Raw genomic sequence first — 22,027 nt, 5'->3', positions numbered from 1 at the left:
CTTCTTAAAGGATACCTTTCAGCATTTCATATAATACTGGTTTGGTGGTGATGAACTCCTTTAGCTTTTCCTTATCTGTGAAGCTCTTTATCTGACCTTCAATTCTGAATGATAGCTTTGCTGGATAAAGTAATCTTGGTTGTAGGTTCTTGGCATTCATCACTTTGAATATTTCTTGCCACTCCCTTCTGGCCTGCAAAGTTTCTGTTGAGAAATCAGCTGACAGTCGTATGGGTATTCCCTTGTAGGTAACTGAGTTTCTTTCTCTTGCTGCTTTTAAGATTCTCTCTTTGTCTTTTTCTCTTGGCATTTTAATTATGATGTGTCTTGGTGTGGTCCTCTTTGGATTCCTTTTGTTTGGGGTTCTCTGCGCTTCCTGGACCTGTAAGTCTATTTCTTTCACCAGGTAGGGGAAGTTTTCTGTCATTATTTCTTCAAATAGGTTTTCAATATCTTGCTCTCTCTCATCTTCTGGCACCCCTGTAATTCTGATGTTGATACGCTTGAAGCTGTCCCAGAGGCTCCTTACACTATCTTCGTATTTTCGGATTCTTTTTTCATTTTGCTTTTCTGGTTGGGTGTTTTTTGCTTCCTCGCATTTCAAATCTTTGCCTTGATTCTTGTGCTCCTCTGGTCTGCTTTTGGGAGTCTATATAATATTCGTTATTTCAGTCAGTGTATGCTTAATTTCTAGTTGGTTCTTTATCATAACATCGAGGGTCTCATTAGATTTCTTGAGGATCTCAGTAACTTTATCGGCAGCTTCTAGACAGTTCTTGAGAGACCTTAAAAGTGTGGTTCTGAACTCAATATCCTCCATTGACAGTTTTGTCCTATTTCTTTGTCTCCGCATTTTTTATGCTTTCTTGGTGCACCCCCTAGTGGTCTTTGTGCACAGTCTTGTTGTAGTTAAGCCTTGATTGTTGTAGTTAATACTAGGGGGATTTGACCTCCAGGCCAACTGGCTGTGAGAATCATCTGTGTCAAAACACTAGGTATCCTTTAAAAGAACGATGAAAACTATATTGGCATATAAAAACATTCATGGTAAGTTTCCTCTACTTTTAACATTTATGTAAATACTTATATACATGTGTACACATGTATGTACACACTGAAATTTGGGGTATTACTGTTTATTTTGGAATTGTGTATTTGTCATTTGTGTTTTTCCATGTTTTCCAAGTTTTTGACACTGATCAGATGCTAGTTTTATAGTCAAGGAGGAAAAAAACTAAAGGGATTTTTTTAGTTTATTTGAAAAATATGAAGAGTGAAAATAAGAAAACAGTAATCATATTCTTACCACCTAGAGTTAACCACTACTAACATTTGGCATATTTGTGTTCGTTTTCTTTTCTTTCTGCAAATTTTTACAATAGTAATACCAAACCAATAACCTTGGTTATCTTTTATATATGAGATTGTAGACTATTTGGGGGTTTTCCTCCCCGTTCTTTCTCTCTTTTATACTTTTCTGTATTTTTCAAGTTTTCTCTGATGAGCATGCTTTACTTTTTAAAGGAATGAAGTGTTCTTTAAAATACATTCCATTTCTTAAAATACACACAGTCAGCGCTTCATACCTTCAGGTTTCACATCTGCGGATTCAATCCACTGCATATTGAAAACAGCATCCGCAGTTGGGAACCCATAGATGCAGAGGGCCCCTGTTTACACCGTTCTGTATGCAGGACCTGAGTACCAGCAGATTTTGGTCTCCGCAGGGAGCCCTGGGCCGCATCCCCACCGGATACCAAGGGGCTACTATAACAACAGATGCCTGTGAAAGTGTGAGACTGTGAGTAGTGGAGAGAAAACTGGACTGGACGTCAGAGCCTGATGGTGTATTCCTGGCTCTGCTGTGAGCCCGCAGAATGACCCTGGGCTCGTCACGGAACCTCTCCAGATCTCTCTCATCTACAAGTGAGAGGTTTAAACTGGAAACATTTCTATGGTAACTTACAGTTCTAAAAATACTGTGATTCTAAATTAAGATTGAGAGAGAGTCTGTGGCTCCACAGATAACGGACTGTAAGTTCTTAATTTCTTGGTACCTAGTCTGCAGTACTAGACTCCGTTAGCATCGTCCTGAAGACCACTCTGAGGATCCTTTAGCATTCTCATCCGCCACTCCATGATCTTAGAATGGAGATTCGGTTTCCATAAGCTGGAAGGACCATCTATTCCAACTGTTGTGTTTTATAGTTTAAAAAACTGAGCTCAGAGAGACTGCAATTTGTTCAAATCACAAAACTAGTCAGAGGCAGAGATGGGCTTTCTGATTCCTGGTCTGAGCTTTTTATCCCACACATGCTTCGCGCACCACAGGGTCGGTCTTTCCTCAATGCCACCAGGACCTCATTTGTACTGTCACCCAAATGGTCCTTGAGGGCAATTGTTCACTGTCCAAAACCATTGTGTCAGTCACCTATAAGCTGATTTGGGGGAAAGGAACATGGGGGCCCAGGGAGGAATCAAGGAGCTCGTCTGTCCATACCCTTTTCTCTTTAGGTCTAAGAAAGGGAAATAGCAATTTCATTTTTTCTTTCCTTTTCAGTTCCATAGCTTACCTTTTCCCCCAGTAATTATATAGCCAGAGATTATTTGTTTACAGAAGCCACGTGAATCAGCCAGTCCCCAGAGGGTTAACACTCCCAAATTACGGGGTGGGTTAACAATAAACAGGATGTCCTCCAGAAATTAAATTTAAACCGCTGTGACTCAGGCTGGCCCATCCTCTAACCAGATCACTGTCTGGGGTTATTATCGGTGGTTAATTATACCATTGGGTTTAGCAACAGTTTGGGCCAAGAGAAACCAGGCTGGGAGAAGGGGGTGTAGAGGGAAGGGGCCCGGTGGACGGGGTGGGTGCAGCAGTGGGAGCAGGAGGTTTGAATGGAAGAGGCTGAAAGGAGTGGGAGTGGTGGTCTGATCTGTCCCCTCAGGGCTCTGCTGCAGCCTCTTCCCTGAGCTGATCCCTGGGAAGGGGGGTGAAGCCAACATGTCTATAGCTGTTGGGGTGCACTGTGTTTGCTTTCTAGTCTGGCTGCACTGCTTTTCTCAGAATTTAGAATCATAAGGTTTTCAGCATGTTAAGGAAGCTTCTAGATTATCTAGCTTAACCCTGTTGCTTCACTGAGTAGGGAATTAAGGCACAGGGCAGTGGTTACCTGCCGAAGGGCAGCCTGCTCAGCGGAGGCGGAGGCAAGGTTCGTGCTCAGGTTGAGACTCCTAGACCATGACCTGCCCTTCTGCCAAGCTGTCTTCCATCTCTAAGTGGGGGACCTGAGGTGCAGAGCCTCCTAGCAAGTTCAAGGCAGAGTTGGGCTGGATTTCAGATTCTTGGAGTTAGCTTCATTTAGATTTTGTCAGTTGTCATGGGAAATAGTCCAGCCCGGCTGATCCTTAATGCCCCTACAGTTTGTCATCTCTCCCAGCCATAGAAGAAGCCCTTCAGAGCCACAGTTTGTCCCTCTGAAGGGAAAAGTGAAGCACCTATAGGGATGTGTGGTTTTGATGATGCTTTTCAAGGCATGTTTTCTAGGATAACAGCCACCTAAGTGAGCCTGTACTTTCTAACTTTGCAGCGCCTTGAGACACAAGGTTTATGGTGACTGCTGTTTGTATAGTATCTCCCCTCTCCTGCTCTGGGGCAGAAGGTGGTGCCCAAGACCTCCATCTGACGCTGTCCATGGGAGCATGACCGTCCCAGAGCCCAGCCTGGCTGCTGATGGCCCTAGACTCACAGGGCACGTGGTGTGGGTGGCAGAAAGTGAGCCGCTGCCACTGTGTTTTACCTGTATTTCCTCAGCTCTTTTTAGCCACATCCTTCCCCATTTCTCCTAACATCCCTCTTTGTCTCTTTGCCTTATAGGATTCCTTTCAAGATTGGGCAACCCAAGAAACAGATTGTCCCCAAAACAGTGAGTAACCCGATTCTTGCATTCTGAGACTCAGTTCTGTCTCGCATGGCCTTCGCATAGCATCAGAGTGTTGACTCAGCGTGGGGCTGGGAAGGCAGAGCCTGGGCCTTGACATTCTCAGTTGCATAGCTCTAAATCAGTGGTTCGCAACCTTCCTAATGCTGTGACCCTTTAATACAGTTCCTCATGTTGTGGTGACCCCCAACCGTAAAATTATTTTCGTTGCTACTTCATAACTGTAATTTTGCTACTGTTAATGAATCGTAATGTAAATATCTGATATGCAGGATGTATTTTCATGGTTACAAATTGAACATAATTAAAGCATAGTGATTAATCACAAAAACAATGTGTAATTATATATGTGTTTTCCGAGGTCTTAGGCGACCCCTGTGAAAGGGTCGTTCAACCCCCAAAGGGGTCACGACCCACAGGTTGAGAACCACTGCTCTAGAACCTCACATGGACGGTGTCTCTCAGGGACCTCCTGTCCTGTGACGTTGTCCTTCCTCACTCAGCCTGGGAGGTGGAAGAGGTAGAGTCCACAGGTGAGGAGAAACACACTGCTTCTGACTGCTCATCTCTGGGATCTGGCGTACAGTCTGCACGTTCCTAAGAGGGAGCCTGAAACAGGGACCCCTGCCAAGGACACAGCCCAGCCTTTCTCTCTGGCCCCCTCAGGCTGCATGAAGGTCCCGGAAGCTTCTCCAGGACTCCAGGACCATTCGTCTCCACTGTCAACTACATTCCTAGCCCAGGGTCACTCAGCACGGGGATAATGGAATCCTTTCCCCTTGTAGCCCACTGTTTTTGCCCCTATTTCATCTCCAGAATTGGAAAGGAAGGGAATCATGGCTTCTTAGAAAGTTAGAGCTGGAAGCCCTGAGAGAGCATCTGGCCCAGCCTCCTCAATTTTCTTGATGGAGAACCGAGATGAGGGGTCTCGGTGACTCTCGGAGGCGAGGAGAAGCTACTGCTGGCAGAGCTGGACTTGGAGCTCAAGGCTGAGCCTCTGCGCAGGACCCCTGCCATTGCTGTGCTGCCTCACGCAGGCTGGGAAGATCCCCCAGGTGTGGGGACTCCAGTGAAGAATGGCTGCTGCAGCACCCCCCCTCATAATCTGAGCGAAGCCCTTGGTATTCATCTGGGAGACCGTAACTGTCAGCATCTCTCGTTGTGACAGCTCCGGGAAGCCTGGTGGAGGCCTTGACTGTCATTCCAGCCCCTGGCAGTTCTCCGTGTCTCCATGTCTTAATAACCTCGTCCCTTCTTGGCTCAGAGCTCAGAGCTACAGGAAAGATACTGCTTCAGTTGGCAGGAAGGGGTGTTCAGCAAGCACCTGACCAATGGCTCTATCTTTGGGAAGTTCTAAGTTAGGTCACTGAAAGGGAAACGGGGCCGTGTTAAAAGAGCCCTTCCCCTTTTCAAGCACAGGCTGGCTGTGGAGGAAGACTCAAGTCTACCTCCCATGCAGAGGCTGACATCTGTGGAGGCTCAGCTGACACACTGAGAACCTGGGCGTGCAGTGTTGGGCTCCGGCCCACTGCAGGAAGTGGGAAGGTGTGGCTGTGGGTCTCCAGAGTGTAATCCAGGGCAGATCTGAAAGGGAAGTGGTTTTGAAAAGGGTCTTGTATTCCCAACACTCACTACCAAAAAACAAAACAAACAAAAATCCTCTCCACTCCCCAGCCTTTATCGAGATGGCCTTGTTCTCCACAGAAAAGTAGAATGCAGCTTCTAGCTGTTTTGCCAGAGTTTGTTGACGGGCAGATCTGTGGGTGTTTCAGTCTGAGGAGTGGCAGGGACTCCACAGGGGAGGGCAGATGCATGAGCTGAGAAACCCTCTGCGCCTGTGTGGCCCCGTGGGCCGTGGCGCCCTCACCCCTTCCTAGCACCATCTTACTGGGGATGCAGCTGTGGTCTCTCACTGTGGCATCAGCTCCCCTGCACAGTCTGGCTTTCGAGTCGTGGGTAAGAAGCCAGACTCGCGGCCTGGATCGCCATCCTGGCTCTGGCACGCTGTGTGTGACCTTAGGCAAGGGCCTTACCCTCCCTGAGGCTCAATTTCTCTATAAAGTGAGGGTGATGCTAGGACCCATGCCGTTGATGTGTAATGAGTCTCACCTGAGATGATGCATGCGAAGTACTTCGCACAGTGTCTGGCACAGAGTAAGGCCTCAGTAAACGCTAACTACACTGCAGGCAGAGAGGCAGGTTGATAAACCACGAGGACTCCGCCGGTCCCAGTAGCTGGCTTCCCCGGTGCAGTGTTGGTGGGAATAGAGTGATTTGCTTCCTCAACTCCCAGGTTCACTAAAGTGCCTGCAGCAAGACCCTGCCTCTCTGGAGTCTTGTTCCCCACTCGCCAAGCGCCCTCCTGCCCCGCACACCGCCAGGGCGTGTGGTTATCTCAGCATCTTCGCAGCTGCCCCCAGCAGTGGTGACGCACCCTGTTGTTCTTGCCCAGGCACTCTCGGGGCGGGAAGCAGATGGGGCTGCCTGGGTTATTGGAAGTCACAGCGCCCTGTCATGGGAAGAAATGTTCATGTTATCTTCAGGGAGTTTCAGGAGGTTTTTGGCTCAAGACACTCGACTGTCAGGCACAAAGAAAGCATTGTGTGTCTGCCCTCACTGTCTCATGTGCCCAGGTTATTAAGGCAGATTCCATTATTGTCACAGCTTCGGCTGGAATAGCATGTTCTCTGCAGGCGCTGACCAGTGGAACTGAAAAGGACGGTCCCCCACTTCCCCGTCCTCACCTTCTGCTTGGTCCCTTCCCTCCCCCGATCCCATAAAGTAGCTGGAGCATCTTGGCATGGCGAAAAGAAGCTGCCCTGCGCCCTCTATCCCTGGGAGGCTGGAGAGCTCTCTGAAGCAAGTACCCTGGGTCTCCCACCAGAGGAAGGCACACACTTCAATCCCTAGCTAGGTGGGCACTCGGTGAAGTCAGGCAGAGAGAGCCTTCACTTCAGAAAGATTTCCATGTGACACGAGGGGCCTCAGCCTCATTCCTGTCCTGTTGCAGTGTGCCGTAGGACAGTTGCTGCCCCACCCCCACCCCACATCCCGCCCCCCTGCCTCGAGCAGCCTTGCAGAGGGTCTTCTCGGCTGGTCTCTCTTTTCATGTAAGCAGCACAGGTTTGGGTGGGAACTTGGCCCATTCTTTCAGTTAACAAGAACCGAGCTCCTACAAGGTGCCAGCCTGACCTGAGCGCCAGGGAGATGGCAGGGAGCCGTGCAGCCCCTCCCTGCCACCCTGAGCCGTCCTGTGCTTGACTCTCCTCGAGCTAACCTCGCCAGCCGACCCGCCTGCTCTGACCCGCTGACAGTTGTGCACATGTGTTTGCACTCGCATTCTTGACTGCGGTCCAGCTGCCTTTTTGGCAAAGGCATCAAGCATTCAAAGATGTTCAGATCTTTTGTGTTTGGCTCTTTCCCGCAGAATGGATAGACCTTGGAATGAGACTCCAGTGTGTCCCTTTATTCCTCATCTGAGGGGCCAGAGTCCTGGTGCTGCCCCCAGACCTATGCCCAGTGGAGGAGAGAGGCCTGGGGACTGTGAGCTATAGAAGCAGCCCACACCTGGCTCCCAGGGCTGAGGAGGTGAAATACTCATGACCTTCTCTTAGGCTGTCAGATGGCCGTGAGGGACATAAAGTAAAAGGACCAGTCTCTCACTCCAACACGCTTCTCAGCTTCCAGGGTGAGACCTCGAGTTTCTCATCAGCCAGAATGCTCCACCCCAGTTGGAAACCTGCAGTCCTTCTCTGTGCAAATCCACGCAGCCCCAGCCAGGAGGACCAGGTGCTCCTAACATCCCACACACGCAGCTCGGGGACTGTAGCAGAGCGTGCCAGGGCTGCGGCCCCAGGGGTCGGGGGCGCCCGCCTCCCCTCAGAGCACCTAACTCCGTGTTCTTGATCTTTAGGAGAACTGCATTCTGGCTAAGACATCCTTAATTTTAATTTCATCTTTTCGGGGGGAAATACCGGTACCTTTGCTATGTAAAGACTGGCTCACACCCTACAAAGTAAGAAAGGAAATTGTTCCATGAAGGGAGGGCCCAGTACAGCGCCCCCAGGCACAGAACTCCAGGCTTAGCCAAAATCAAGAGTACCCTTGCTGTCAGTGGACCACATGCTTTGCTCTGCTTCACCCCCAGTGGTCCTCTCACCACCCCAGTGTGGAGGAGGTACAGGCCAGCACCACCCATGGGCCAGGAGCCCTCCCCTGCACTCCACATGTACTTCTGTGAATCTGCAAAACAAGTAGGCGAGGCTGACGCTGTTACCCCATTTCGTTGTCAGCCCCTGAAATTTACATGGGTGAGGCCAAATATAATATCCCAATACTAGACAAGAAACTCAAATGAGGCTCAGATGTTAGGTAGACTCCAGGGCCGGTATCAGAGTTGGCCTTGCCCGTCTCTCCCAGCTCCTCCCTTTCCTCCCGCGCTGATGGAGGAAGGCTGGGCCAGCTTCAGTGCCCACTTTGCAGGCCCCTCTGCTCCACAACAGATCTCCCCGCTGCAGGCCCCGGAGGCCTTTTCTGCCTTTAGCTGTGATCTCATTCCTGTCAAACTGCAAATCCCCTGTGTTAGGTAACACTTTAAACTCTAAACGGTACATATGCTTTAGTGGGAGTGGGAGTTTTGAATTTTTTCTTAAGAGTAGCTTTTGGTGGATCATTAAGGAGTGAGATCAATTTTAAATAGAAGTGTGTCTGCTCTTGGTGCAGGGTTCTAGATGCTAGGATCATAAAGTAAGGAAAGGACCATGTGTTCCTGCTTCTAAATTTCCCAGTTTAAATGCGGAAAGTGACACGCTGTGGTGCCCTGAGGACCTCAGCTGAGCCGGGCCCACATCACTCTCACTGCCCCCGCCCCCGCCCTCACCCTCCACAGGGCTCCCCCTGCTTGCAGGTATCCATGTGTGTGTTTGATCATGCCCACCTGGGCCCACATCTCTGTTGTCCATCAGGGTATCCCTAGCACCTGGCAGAATGCATTGCACTTAATAGGTGTTCTTTAAATGATTATGGGATGAATGAATATAGTTGAAAAAAATAAATAAAAGGCCTGCACCAGGAGTCTGAATTCTAGCCGTCCTTATGTGAATCACATCCCTTTTTTGGCTTCATTCTCCTCGTGTATAACATGAAATAATTGGCCTGAATCGTGTCCTGCCATTCTGTGACTGTGTGGAGTCTGAGGTTGATGGGCCTTAGGATACTCTTCCACTGGGGCACCTTTGATGGAAGGGCCTGCAGGTGGAGAGCAGCATGGCTTTGACGATTTCTGCAGATTTGTACTCCTGGACCTTCAGCCTGTACTGGCAAGGTCTTGGGGGCGCAGCCAAGAAGCCGTCTTTCTGAGGTTGTGGCTTTCATTCCTCAGCAAACAGCTTTTCCCTTGCCGTGGAATGACGGTTAAGAGCACAGGCCTGGGAGCTTGGCTGCTCACAGTGGTGTGACCTTGCACAGGCAGCTTCACCTCTGTCCCCGTCACCTCCTCAGTACAGTGCGGGCCATGGTGCACCTGCCTCCTGGCTGAATTGGGGAAGCCCGAGTTGGCTCCCTCCGTGAATGTAGCCAGGTTTTCCTCTCAGAGCCCCACAGCCAGAGGCTCCACACGGTGGCAGGGCCTGGTACTGCCTTCGTGGACGAGAAGGAAGGAGAAGCCTCTCGCCGTCCCCTGTTTAGGCTCTGAGATGTCACTTACTCCACAGGCCACGTGCCTGAGAGCCACGGCGGGGGCCCCTTTTTCCGGGGGGGGACATTCAGCCGTGGAAGTGCAAGTCACTTTCTTGACCTCACCTGACGTGTAGGCGGTGGAATAAGGTCCAGGACTCCACCCGTTCAATTTAAACATTGCTGGCACGGGAAATCTGGTCACTAAGTAATCAGGACGTTAGGGAGCCTGGCGGAGTCAGTAGTAATGGTATCTGTGTTTGGTACATCCCAGTACACAGAGCGTGGCCACGTGGTCTTTCTTGATGGACCCTGGAGCTGGCAGGTAGGACCGTGAGGAAACTAGGCCTGTGCCCAGGGAGGTGACCTGCTCGGGCCTTGCCTCAGAACTGCTCAGTGGCAGAGACAGAAGTGGAGTTCATACCCGCCTTTGCCTCTGCCCACTGCTGCCTCCCCCGCTGAGCGTCACATGGTGAGCAGCGTACCTGTCCCCAGAGGGGAGGGTGAGAAGAGGGAACACCGCTCAGTGCCCCACTCCCTGCGGTGGAAGAAGAGCCGCTGGTACTTGCCTGGCTGGCACGTCTGGGAGGGGAGCCTCTCGCCCTAAATCAGACACTTAATTAATTTGGGAACACAGGGGCACTGTGTCGTTAACGACCTGCCGGTGCCTGTGTGAACTGGACCGTGTTGTTTCTGCAGATGGGGGAGGGCGTGGAGGGAGTGTCTGGAGGCTGGCAGATTTTTTCCAAAGTGTTGTCATTTCTCTGATGATTGAGTTCTCTCTCTCTCATTACAGGTGGAGAGAGACTTTGAGAGGGAGTATGGAAAACTGCAGCAGTGAGTGTCACACCCCAAAAGGAAGGGGGTTGGGATCGGAGAATGGCCAGAGCCTTCTGCCAGGTCTCACTTCCCGCAGAGTTTTGTCTGCTTGCCCGCTAGTGGGTGCTCCTGTCACCACCCCAGGAGCCGGGAGCAGCTCAGTTTACCACCTGCCAGAAAGTCTCCCCCAACTGGTGGCTGTGTGACAGTCGTTAACTCGCAGCCTCTGGGTGCTTGGCCTCTTGCAGAGCTTAGGCCCTTCAGTGAGTAGGGAAAAGTCCCCACAGACAAGGGCCCCTTTTCCCGGTGGGCATTCCAGAGCACCAAGGTGGGCCTCCCTCAGGTAGATGGGAAGGCAGGGGACCAAAGCAGTTGGCGATGCCACGTACCAGGCCGTGCCCTTTCCTTGAAGGCTGGAAGAGCAGACCAGGAAGCTGCAAAAGGACTTGAAGAAGAGCACCGATGCTGACCTGGGTAGGTGGCATGTCCCCTCAGCCGGACTGGGGGGCACCGGTGGATGCCCTCCTCCCGCATCACCTTAGGGCTGGCTTTGAAGTAAGTGCACTTAGTAGATGTCCAACAGATGTCCCTGAGGAGTGGCCTGAGGTCAGTCTTCACTTAGCAGAGCCCCACTCTCCCCTCTCCCGGGCGTAGCCGCCGCCGCAGCCAGGTGCAGGGCTGGCTCCTGCTGTCTGTGCCACAGAGCCTCAGGCCAGCGCGATCCAGAGAACGTGGGCACGTCTGAGCATGACAGCCCTCACTCCTGGCCCCTAGCATCTCCAAACTATGTGTGCAGCAAGCCAAGGGGCTGCTTTTGGAGACCGTCTGTTATTTGTTTTGAAGTTAGTTCTGAGTTACCTGGACAGCATCTTTCTTCATCGCTCCCCACTGCCTTTCCAGTAAGTGTGTCATTGAAACCAGGGGTTACCTAGCTACACCAAACCTGGCCTTCTTTTGTCAATAAAGTTTTATCGGAACACAGCCACACCCATTCTTTAGGTATTGTTTGTGGAAAAGTTGAGTAGTTGCAACAGAAACCATATGGCCCTCCAAGCCTAAATTCTGGACTCTGGCTCTTTACAGTAAGTTTGCTGCCCTGCTGTTGTGTGCTATGCTACCCTGGTCCCCCCAGCACACTGCACCTCCCAGCCACCTGGAGAGGGCTTCTGACAGGCATCGTCCTGGATTCCAGACTGACTGGATTAGAGTCTTTGCAGCTAGAAATCTGCATTTCTGACAGCTTCCCACCCAAATGATTCTGTTATAACCCAGAGTTAGAACATTGTCATTGCAGCAGGTAAAGCTGCCCAAAAGAATGATCCAGAATATCAGGTGATCAGGAATGAACATTGTCCAATAAGGACCAGTGTCTTATGCTCCGTGGTACTTTGTCGTTTGTGTGGCCTCTGGCCTTGGGTGCAGGCCCCTGGACTGAGGGAAGACGGGAGCCCTAATGACAAGGCTTGGAAGCCGGTCCCTGCACAAGTTCCCTGAACTCTGACTTCTCACAGCCATGTCCAAATCTGCTGTGAAGATATCCTTGGACTTGCTCTCTAATCCCCTCTGCGAACAAGACCAGGACTTTCTGAACATGGTGACAGCCCTGGACACGGCCATGAAACGGATGGACGCCTTCAACCAGGAAAAGGTGCCTGGGGTTGGGTCTCCCCCTGCTCGTGGCTTCTATCTGGAGGAGCACCTACATGGAGTCCTTAACAGGGCTCAGGCTCCTCTCGGTGCCCTCAGCCCCCCGAGGCCTGTGTCCCAAGCCCTGTGTGCTCTTTCCTGTTGGCCTGCTCTCCGTGGCTCCCACGAGCTCACATCACACACACTGAGGCCATGAGGGAGATGCAGGTCCGCTCTGCCTGACTAGCCTCACTGAGCAAGGCCATATGGGCCTTGGCAGACAGCGGCTGGCAGGGTAGGAATTCATTAGGGACGAGGACAGGGTGCTCCTGTTGCCCTTTGGACTTCCTGGTCACCATCTCTGCCTCACCCCAGCTGCAGTTAGGAGTGCCCACCCTGCCTGACCTACTTGGGCCCTCTTCCTTCCAGGCTCTAGGGGTGCCCCGGACAGGTCTCCTTTCTCTTCTCAGGAACTGGAGCCTCCCCTTTAGGAAGAGTCTGGCTTCCCCCAGTTTTGATGTCATTGGGTTTTTCTTCCGACAGGTGAACCAGATTCAAAAGACCGTGGTTGAGCCCTTGAAAAAGTGAGTAAAGGTCATCTGGGGACTAGACTCAGGGCACTCCTTGGAGAGGCAGGTCAACTGGTCACCTGGGGGCTGAATGTCACTTCCAGCCACCTGTCCTTAGGCTTGGGGTTGACGGGAAACCGGCCGGGTCACCAGCTACCCGATCTGCGCCCTGAGGTTGGCCTGCTGGTAGCTCTAGAGTACCGGCCACTGCCCAACGCTGTGATGGGGCGTGTGAGCCGCCTCAGCAGCTGGCCTATGCTCCGGTCAGTCGTTCTGCCATTTTCCCTTTGTTCCTGTCGGAGGACGGTGGGACAGAGCCTGCTGAGTTAAGCCAGCAGAGATCTTGGCGAGCCCTCAGCGGAGATGAGCAAGGCCTTTCATCTCCCAGCCGGATTGGGAGAGCAGCTGCCTGCAGCACTCGGCTTTTGAAATGTGGGGGTGGCTGCACATGGGGAAGGGCGCCGCCACGGGTTCCCGCCTGGGAAGGTCCCTTACTCATGACCTATCAGGGTCAGAAATTCTTCTGTGAGACTCCTCTTCTGTCAGGCAGGCTCTGGTCAGCGATCAGACGGGCCTATTCCCTAGGTCCCCTAAGGGGTGGGCATTGCCTTGAAGCTCCCGAATCACTTCATCTTCTTCCCTGGCCTCTCCCAGGCAGCCTCTGACCCAGAAAGGCCCCACTCCAGCCGGCAGCTGCACCGCATTACCTCTCTGTGGTGGTCCCTGGCAGTGGCCTCCCCAGGGCCGGGTAATGAGGCTCTGCTAATTACCATCAGGCTGGATCATGGCCAGGAGGGAGATGAGAGAGCAGGTTTTGATCCTCTGGCCCCTGGTGCTGAGGTTGTCAAGCTCCTCACTCCCTGTTCAGGTCCCTGGGGTGGGCTCAGGAAAGCTTATTCTAAGCAGGGCTGCCTGGAGGCTCAGCCACGGTGGGGAGGCTGGATCTGGTGTGGAAAGGGATTTCTCCCTGCACCCCTGCTCCTTCCCTGGGCCTCTGGCCCCTAATCCCTGCTCAGCACCAGGTCACAAGGTCACATGAGCAGCTGGGTGCTGAGGAGGCCCAGGAGAGAGAGATGAGGGCTTCCATTGCTTGTGGGTGCTGACCAGTCTCCAGACAAGGGTCCAGAGCTGGCTAGGAAGGACCAAGGCAGAGCAGATCCTGCCCATGGGGGTCTCAGGGGCTGCCACAGAGACTGCCATGGGCGCCCAGGGCTGGCAGAGGTAGGAGGGGACACCAGCTCAGAGAATGGGGACTGGCTCCTGTCTCGATTTCACAACCAACGAGGCGGCCTTGAAATCTGATGCCTGGCTTCTGGAGCCAAGTAGAGAGAAGTCCCGGCTGCTTCCCACCACCCTAGCAGCCCACCACCTGCCAGGAAGGTGGGTGAGTGCAGAGGGGGTGGGCACCATCTCCGCAGCAGATCCGCTGACCTCTGTGTGAGCTCCTGGCCGGGCTGGCTCCCGGGCTGGCTTCTGTGCATCTTGGGGCTGACATGCGATCTCCCCCAACCACATAAAACCAGCACTGCCTGTTGCCTCCTCTTGCCAGGAGAGATGCTCCCAGGGACCCCAGCACCGGAAACAGGAAACTGCAGCTTTCCTGTCCTCTGATGAGGAGCATTGCCACATGGCCACCCACCGCCCCCAGCCTCCCCCCAGGGGCTTGGCCTCTAATCCCCCAGTCCCTGGGCCACGCTCACATGGTCGGATGGGGATGCTTTCAATTTCCCTTTCCTGGTGGGTGGAGGATCCCGGCTGTGTGGGCACAGAGTGAGGAATGGCAGGCATTCCCCACCGGGCCGGCTGCTCCCAGCCCACCTCCCAGCCGGCCTCTCCGCCTCCCCCTTCCCTCCCCCATCTCGCTGCCTCTTCACCCCACGCTTACCCAGGGGAGGCACTTTGCTGTTGAACCTTAGGACGGGCAAGAAACGGGCAGTCACCGTGGGCAGAGCTCAGCGAGTACCTGGTGTAGGCCCGGCCCGTTCTCCGTCTTAGAGAGTGGACGTAGCTTTAGCTCTAGTGCGGAAGTCATGGTGGCCTTCTTACGGAAATGGCCACGTGGTGACACCTGCCACTGGTGTGGAGCGGCCCCGTCCGCCCTGACCAGCCTGTGGCCTTGGCCAGGTCCGTTCCTCTAGTCTGTTTTCCCACCTGACCTTTTGAAATGGCATAGCCAGTGCCCAGCAGGGGAGGGACGTGTCGGGCTGAAATGGAAGTTGAGCCCTGTGCACAGGACAAGACACCCCCCCCCCCCCCACAGAGCCTCCCTGCCCCCCTCACTGCTGCTGATGGGAGAGGGGCAGGAGCTGAGCAGAGGGTCCGACAGCCCCGCCTTGGTTCTTTGTGGCCGCCCAGTCAAACTGCGAACTGCATACCCCAGGGAGAGCGGGGCCCCATCCCTGCCAGTGAAGCCATCAGGTTCCTGGACCAGCCTGTCCTTGACTTCCCTCCTTGCTAACTTTCCTCCCTTGATCGGGAAGGTGGAGAGCAGGAAAGCGCCCCACATGGAGAAGGGGGTCCTGCGGCCAGATGAGCTCCGCTCCTCGCACAGCATCATGCTACCTATAGGCCCCACACGTGGGCCGGCCACGTCCGTTCTGCTGCCTCTCAGTGGAAGATGGGGAGGTGGGCCTCAGGGAGCAGTAGCCCAGAGCCAGGGGTTACAGGGTCCCCCACTCTTTAGTCAGCCACTCAGAACATACTGGCTGATTGCTCCTGCCTGACCTTGGTTTCCCCACTTTAATGTGAGAAGCGTGACGCCCGCCGTTACCCCTCAGGAGTCCCGAAGCCACCTGAGTGGAAAGTGACTAGTGATCCAGATACAGTGAACTAAGTCACAGAGCCTTCCGTGGCCTCCTGGTGTGATGGGCACTGCTGTGGGCACAAATGACGGTGAAGAGAGTTTCCTGGAGGGTCTCACAGAGGCAGGTGGTCTTGCTGCCAGAGGCTGAAGGTCGTATCCTGCAGACACGGCCACTGAGGGTGCCTGGCATTGCGTGGAGACCTGGACCCGCTGCGTCCCACCTCACTCACCCCTGGACAGCAGGCCCAGGCACTGGGGCCACCCAGGCAGCAGGTTGCTTCTAACTAGGCAGTCAGGGTGACTGCTGGTGGCCCCTTGTCCAGTTGGGGCGGACAGGGAGGTGGCGTATGGCTTCTCAGGCCCAACTGCATCTGCTCCCTCTCAGCTGCTGGTCACACTCCTCCCAGGAAGGGACGGGCATTATAGCAGCTGCCTGGGGCAAAAGCAGAGAGTCTAGCCCCCTCCACCGAACCCCCACCCCCAAAGGGTCTCACCTGTCCAGACCTCCCCGAGGGGATCCTGTGGTCCTGGAGGTGGCTGGTTCCTCCAGCCATTTTCCTGGGCACTTTACATCTTCTGCCTGGCAAAGCGGTCTTTTAAAAATATCAATTTGATTAATGTGTGAAAGGGCATGTGACTGAGGCTTCAGAGACGTTTGCGTGGTCTTATCCACTTCTCATTTCCAGTTAGAGGCTGAGCCCGTTCTGGACCCCCATTAAGTTAGAAGAATTCATTTTAATCACCTTTCTCGGAGACAATCCTTTGTTTCATCAAAATCTACTGCCTGGTTCTAAAGCTTTGTTTGGTGCGTTTAGTGCTTTGGTCAAGTTTACATTCTGTATTCTCTGGCAAAAGTATTCACGACTCTTGTGTCACATGTACTCTTGATTTGTTGAGGCATTTAAAAGCCAACTTCATGGTCACATCCCTTTGAGAGACAGACTTGGAAACCCCTCTTCATGTGGCATCTGAACTTCCTAAAGACAACCCGTGCTCAGACGCCCTCCTGGCTGAGCGCAGGGCCAGGCTGAAGTCCGCAGCTGCCCGTCCCCATCCTTCCTCTCCCCGGGGATGCTCCAGAGAAACTGGCTCTTCCCCTGGTCCTGGGTCGCCTGCTCAGCCCGTGTCCCCACCACACTGTCATTTTCCTGTTGCGTGGCCAGGTCTCCGCCGGCTGTGCAGGAGCACCTCCCGCCGCATGTCCTGCCCCATCCGGAAACGCCGCGGGCAGGCTTACCTGGCCGTGTCCAGCACTTCCTCGGAGACATCGTTTGTCGAGGGGCGTGCAGCATCCCTGCCTGGGATGAGTCCTGCCCGTCAGTCTCCATCACTGTCCTTCCCAGTTAGGGGTGACACTATCACCAACGTGTGCCCACGGGGCCAAAAATGCCGAGGCGTCTGCGGCTCTTTCTGAGGGGCCCGCGCCTGAGTCACCGTGAGGTGGGAGAGGTCCCCGAGTCGTTTTCCGCAGACATCCGGCCGACAGTGTGGCCATTTCAGTGGTAGAACCAGAGGATTCCTATTCTCCCTGTGGTCAGCTAGTAGGATAGGGCAGGAGTAGGGGAGGGTTGTTTATTGGGGGGGGGGGGGGGCTTTTGGCTTGTTAGAAACTTCTTTATTAAATGGGATTTGTTTTTTATTAAAGGATAGTGGACATATGATATTCTATCCTTTTTCTGGTGTGAACATACTGCTAGGACATGTATACACCTTATGAAGTGATCACTAGGAGTAGGTTTGTTTTTGTTTTTTATATTTTATTGAGTTTTTTACAGAGAGGAAGGGAGAGGGATAGAGATTTAGAAACATCGATGAGAAACATCGATCGGCTGCCTCCTGCACACCCCGCAACTGGGGATGTGCCCGCAACTAAGGTACATGCCCTTGACCGAAATCGAACCTGGGACCCTTCATTCCGCAGGCTGACACTCTATCCACTGAGCCAAACCAGTTAGGGCTCTAGGAGTAGGTTTTGATTGCAATTCTGTCACCTGCTGGTGGCATCTGGGATGGTGGGAGGTGCCAGACAGAACTGGGACACTGGAGTTCTCTTCTGGACCATCACTTCCTCCTTGTGGCCGTGGACGTGTCATGCCTTCTCTCTGGCCTCAGTTTCTTCCATTTTTTAAAAGGCAGCTGTTGGCCAAATGACTTCCCAAGAGCCTCAGCACTGCCTGCCGTGGCAGGGCTCTGGTGTGGGGCAGGGCCTCGGAGGGGCCCGGGGGGCGCAGCGGCAGCATAAGTGGCATCATGGATTCATGACCCTCTGTGTCTTCCAGGCCAGTGGTGTGAGCCTTAGCCTTGGGTTCTTTCCCTGGCCTGATCCCACAGGTCTTGTTCACAATGGAACCCCAAGACCTAGAATAAGATCTGGCCCTCAGTAGGCATTCAGTGTGTGTTTCCGAGTGAATGCTGAGCTGCCAGCCCGCACTCCAGGAACGGGCTGCGTCCAACCCAACTGTGTCAGCAGGTTTGGCAGTGTCTTCCCGAGCCTCAACATGGCAGTGAAACGGCGGGAACAGGCCCTGCAGGACTACAGGAGGCTGCAGGCCAAGGTGGAGAAGTACGAGGAAAAGGAGAAGACAGGGCCAGTGTTGGCCAAACTCCACCAGGTACCCGGGAGAGCGGCGGGGGGTACGCAGCGAGGCACATGGCACACATAGCAAGTTCCTCCTGTACCTGGGGACCGCCTTGAAGGCTGTCGGGCCGCGCGCTCACACACACACACACACACACACACACACACACACACACACACACACACAGCCCCCAGCAGGGATGCTGGGCCAGCCCATGAGAGCTCTGACCGCAGGGTCTTGTTCCCAGGCCCGAGAAGAGCTCCGGCCCGTTCGGGACGACTTTGAGGCCAAGAACAAGCAGCTCCTGGATGAGATGCCGCGGTTCTACAACAGCCGACTTGACTACTTCCAGCCCAGCTTTGAGTCCCTGATCCGAGCGCAGGTGAGCTGCTCCCCCGTGCCCGAGCGCCAGCCCAACACGTTCCCTCCGAGACAGTCGTGGCTTTGTGGACACATCTCACGCCTGCCCCCACGCCACCCACCCTGCCCCGGCACTGCCCGAGGGAGGGAAGCCAGGGGCCTCTGGTCATTTGCTGGACTCTGTTTTGGTTCCTACGTTGCTCTTTGGTTAATCCCAGCCTAGGACGAGGTTCCACGTTTAATAGCTCTTCCCTCTAGTTCTCTCACATTTCACTGCAAGAAGCAAAGGAGGTTGCACCATCAGCACCTCACTCTGAGGGGCAGGTTCTTTGCTTGGTGTGCTTAGGAAGTCAGGGATAGAGGCATAGGGGGTGAAGTCCCTTTTCTGAGGACCCTGCACCCCCCATCCCCACCCTAGTTACTCTTCCTTTGGCAGGAGACCACGGAGCATGGTGAACCCTGGGCGAGCCACGCGCGGGGCACTGGCCGTGGTGCACCTGCCAGCAGGAAGGGCAGGCTGGGTGTGGGTGGAGGTGCACAGCGGAGCACTGGGCTAAGCAGTTAGAGGGTCGCCATGGGCCAACCCTGTGTCTCCCGCTACTCATGGTGGGATACAGAGTGTGTGATGGGTGTAGCTGCTGCCCTCCTTGCCCCTTCGCCTCCCATCCTTCAGGCCATTTGCAGGGATTAGTACCCCATCTGTAAAAGACCAAAAGGTGGAGGTTCTAAAGCCAAGGGGTCTTTTCCACATGGGACCCCCAGCTGACTCCAGATGTTCAGCATCCTTCCACCTTCCCACCTTCCCCACCAGGTAACAAAGCAGAAGGATCAGCCCTCCCCATCTGCCTCCAGCTCACTTCTGCTCTTGGCCTGGGTATTTGGCGCCCTCCAGTGGACAGTGTCATTCCTTGCAGAGTCCACAATCACAGGTGCCCAAGAAAAAGCCTGACTCCTCTCTCAGTTACCTGCCATCTTTGGAGAACACCAAACCCATGGGACTGGCACTGGGGTCACAACCCTGAGCAGGATTGATTTTGGAGCTGGGACTTGTTAGTGACCATGTCCTTGGTTGCTAGGGGAAAATGAGGCAGAAAACTAGCGAGCACAAGGGAGTGGGGGTGCCCACACTTGCCCCAGAGCACTGCCTCAGTAGGTGAGGGCTTCCTTCCAGCAGCTTCGTCCTGGGCCTGGAGGAATGTACTTAAGGACCCTGTGTCTTCCCTCCTGCCCGCCCTCCGTCCTGCTGCATCACCGCCTGTTCCAGCCCCGGCGCCTACCCTACCTCCTCCGTCCCATTGCTCGGGGAGGACGCTCCAGGATGTGAGGCTGTGGCGTGCCCAGATGGAGCAGTTCAGGAGCTCAGGATGCCCTGTCACTAGGCAGCGGGTGGCGGGGGTGTTGCTGCCTGCTTGGTACCAGCTTCCCCCTCCCGAGACTACACTGCCATTAGTCACTGGAGAAGTGCGCATTCCTGGTGACTCAGCCACGCAGTGCTGCTCTGGGGAAGGGGGCATCCCCCATGCTCCCCAGCACTAGCCCAGGCTCCTGTCCCCTGAGGTGACAGCGGAGGTGAGGGCCTTAATTTCGCTCCCCTCAGATCTGGCTGTGGGAGACACTTTCTTAGAAGCAGCTCAACCAGGGCCCTGGCACCAAACCTGCCACCCAGCCTGGCGCCTTGCCAGCAACAGCACTGCAAGTTTCTAAAGCAATAGTTTCTTTTCCCCAAAGACAACTTGGAGCTGGATAAAATGTAAGGGTTTTGAATAGTGTGGAATACGTTCATGGGAATACTTTTCATTTGTCACGAGGTGGAGACTGAGGCAAAAATGGCTCCTGCCCCCTCCCCTGGAAAAGCCCATCCTGGGCCTGCTTAGGCCCTGGGTCTAAGCAGCCCTCAGCCATTTATTTGAGTTGCTGGTGGGTCCCCACTCCTCACATTCCCCCCCCCCCCCCCCCATTCCTGTAAGCTTCCCGTCCCACACTGGGGCCTACCTAGAAGGGAATGTGGAAACAGCCTGGCCTGGGCCCTGGGCCGAGCACCTTAGGCATGATTATCAATGAGAGGAGTTGGGAAGGAACAGAAGGCTGAGGAGGCGTCACCATTCTCACCTTCTAAAGACCAATTCTCAGGGCTTTGGGAGCCTGCCATGCCCTCTCCATGAACAAAAGCCTCCAGCTCCTAGCTTCTGTCCAGCAGTGAGCCCCTCGTCACAGTGCCCAACTCCCTGGTCTCCCAGGACCTGCCAAGGGCCTTCCGGCTTTCCCCAGCCCCAGCCTGGACTGTGCTGTCCTCCTCCACCACTCAGAACACACACACCCCCTGTGCTGCTTGGAGAGAGGGGCAGAGCCCCCCACCTCCACCTCCCGCCTCCCCGAGGATCTATTGCTTCCCTCGCCTTTGACTTATTGCCACCCCAGGCAGTGGACGGTCCTAAAGGGCTTCCGGCAGTGGCTCACGCCTCCCTGGTTGCTGTGCAGTTGAGAGAGATGGGCTGAGGGGAAGGGCAGCAGTCAAGGGAATAGGAACCAGCCCAGAGGGTACAGTGCTGTGGGGGCTTGGTGCCGAGTCCAGCCCCTGCTGACCTCCTGTCTCCCACTCAGGTTGTCTACTACTCTGAAATGCATAAGATCTTCGGAGACCTGACCCAACAGCTTGACCAGCCTGGCCACCCTGATGAGCAGCGGGAGCGGGAGAATGAAGCTAAACTGAGCGAGCTCAGAGCCCTCTCTATTGTGGCTGATGACTGAGCCCCGCCCCTCGGGACACCCCTGGAACACAAGTTGGCTTCCCTAGTCTCTGCCCTTTTCAAGCTTAGGCTCAGGCATCGGCCAGCGCAAGGCCATCCCTGGGAGAAGGCCCCTACCCTACCTCACCAGCCCTTTGGAATGAGCCTGGCGCCTGGAGCCCTAAGCAGGCTGCTGTCTCCCCACCCATAGCAGGAGCCTGCAGACAGGTAAGCAGCCTCTAAAACCCAAGAGGCTTTCTTACTTCCAGAAGAACCGTCCAAAGTGCCTCCTGGTCCAGGGCCAGAGCAGGCTGCCCGCATGCAGGGGACATGGGCTCCGCCAGCTCACCAGCGGGCTCCGCCTTGTGGGCATGGCTGGGATCACATCTACCTCCAAAAGACCGTCCTGGGCACCACCCACCCTGCTGCCCTCCTACTTCTCTCCTCTCCTGGGAGAGGCCCACAACACTGTCCTGAAAATGAGTGCTGTGGTCCCCCAGCCTTGACAGGCCCCTCACTCTAGGCTCCCAGCACGACAAAGGCTGGCTTTTGTCCTTTTGGTCAAGTGCAGGGAAGATCCCGTCTTGTAGGTTCTCTAGGAAATGGATTCAACTCCTGTAAATGTCCAATCCACAGGCCTCAAAGCAACAACAGTGGGTTTGTCTCTCACCTGAATATTTGGAATTTTTTTTCCAGTAAAGTTTTCAATAAAATGTTTTTGTGCTGTAACTAAGGAAAGGAGGAGAGCCACCCCGGGTATTTTTTTTTTCAGGGCAATGCTGCCCCCTGCTGAGCTGGCAATACCCACACAGCATCCTTTCTCCTGACCAGCCAGCAGCCACTGAGCGCAAGGGGGGCTCGCTCTCCCTGCTGCCCACCCACCTTCTGGAGGCGACTACACCTCTGTCCAGCAGAGGCTGGGCTGAGGGCC

General features: G+C 54.2%; 1 protein-coding gene across 8 annotated transcripts in view; it reads left to right on the top strand.

The window, feature by feature from the left end:
* BIN3 (bridging integrator 3) overlaps positions 1-21,837 on the top strand; it is a 41,494-nt gene extending 19,657 nt beyond the window's left edge. For 2 of the 8 annotated variants that reach the window (XM_036313604.1, XM_036313603.1), the window contains exons 2-9: positions 3,878-3,926; positions 10,411-10,451; positions 10,846-10,907; positions 11,945-12,081; positions 12,603-12,643; positions 17,902-18,043; positions 18,258-18,392; positions 20,972-21,837. In XM_036313604.1, coding sequence (XP_036169497.1) covers positions 3,878-3,926; positions 10,411-10,451; positions 10,846-10,907; positions 11,945-12,081; positions 12,603-12,643; positions 17,902-18,043; positions 18,258-18,392; positions 20,972-21,118 — 754 coding nt within the window. In that variant the 3' untranslated portion in view covers positions 21,119-21,837. The other 6 variants (XM_036313602.1, XM_036313609.1, XM_036313601.1 and 3 more) reach the window with 6 other exon arrangements.
* Positions 21,838-22,027: the final 190 nt, after the last annotated feature.

Source organism: Myotis myotis, unplaced genomic scaffold (genome assembly GCF_014108235.1).
Source record: "Myotis myotis isolate mMyoMyo1 unplaced genomic scaffold, mMyoMyo1.p scaffold_m19_p_6, whole genome shotgun sequence".
Classification (NCBI taxonomy): Eukaryota; Metazoa; Chordata; class Mammalia; order Chiroptera; family Vespertilionidae; genus Myotis; species Myotis myotis.
This window is presented reverse-complemented; position numbering and strand designations above follow the sequence as displayed.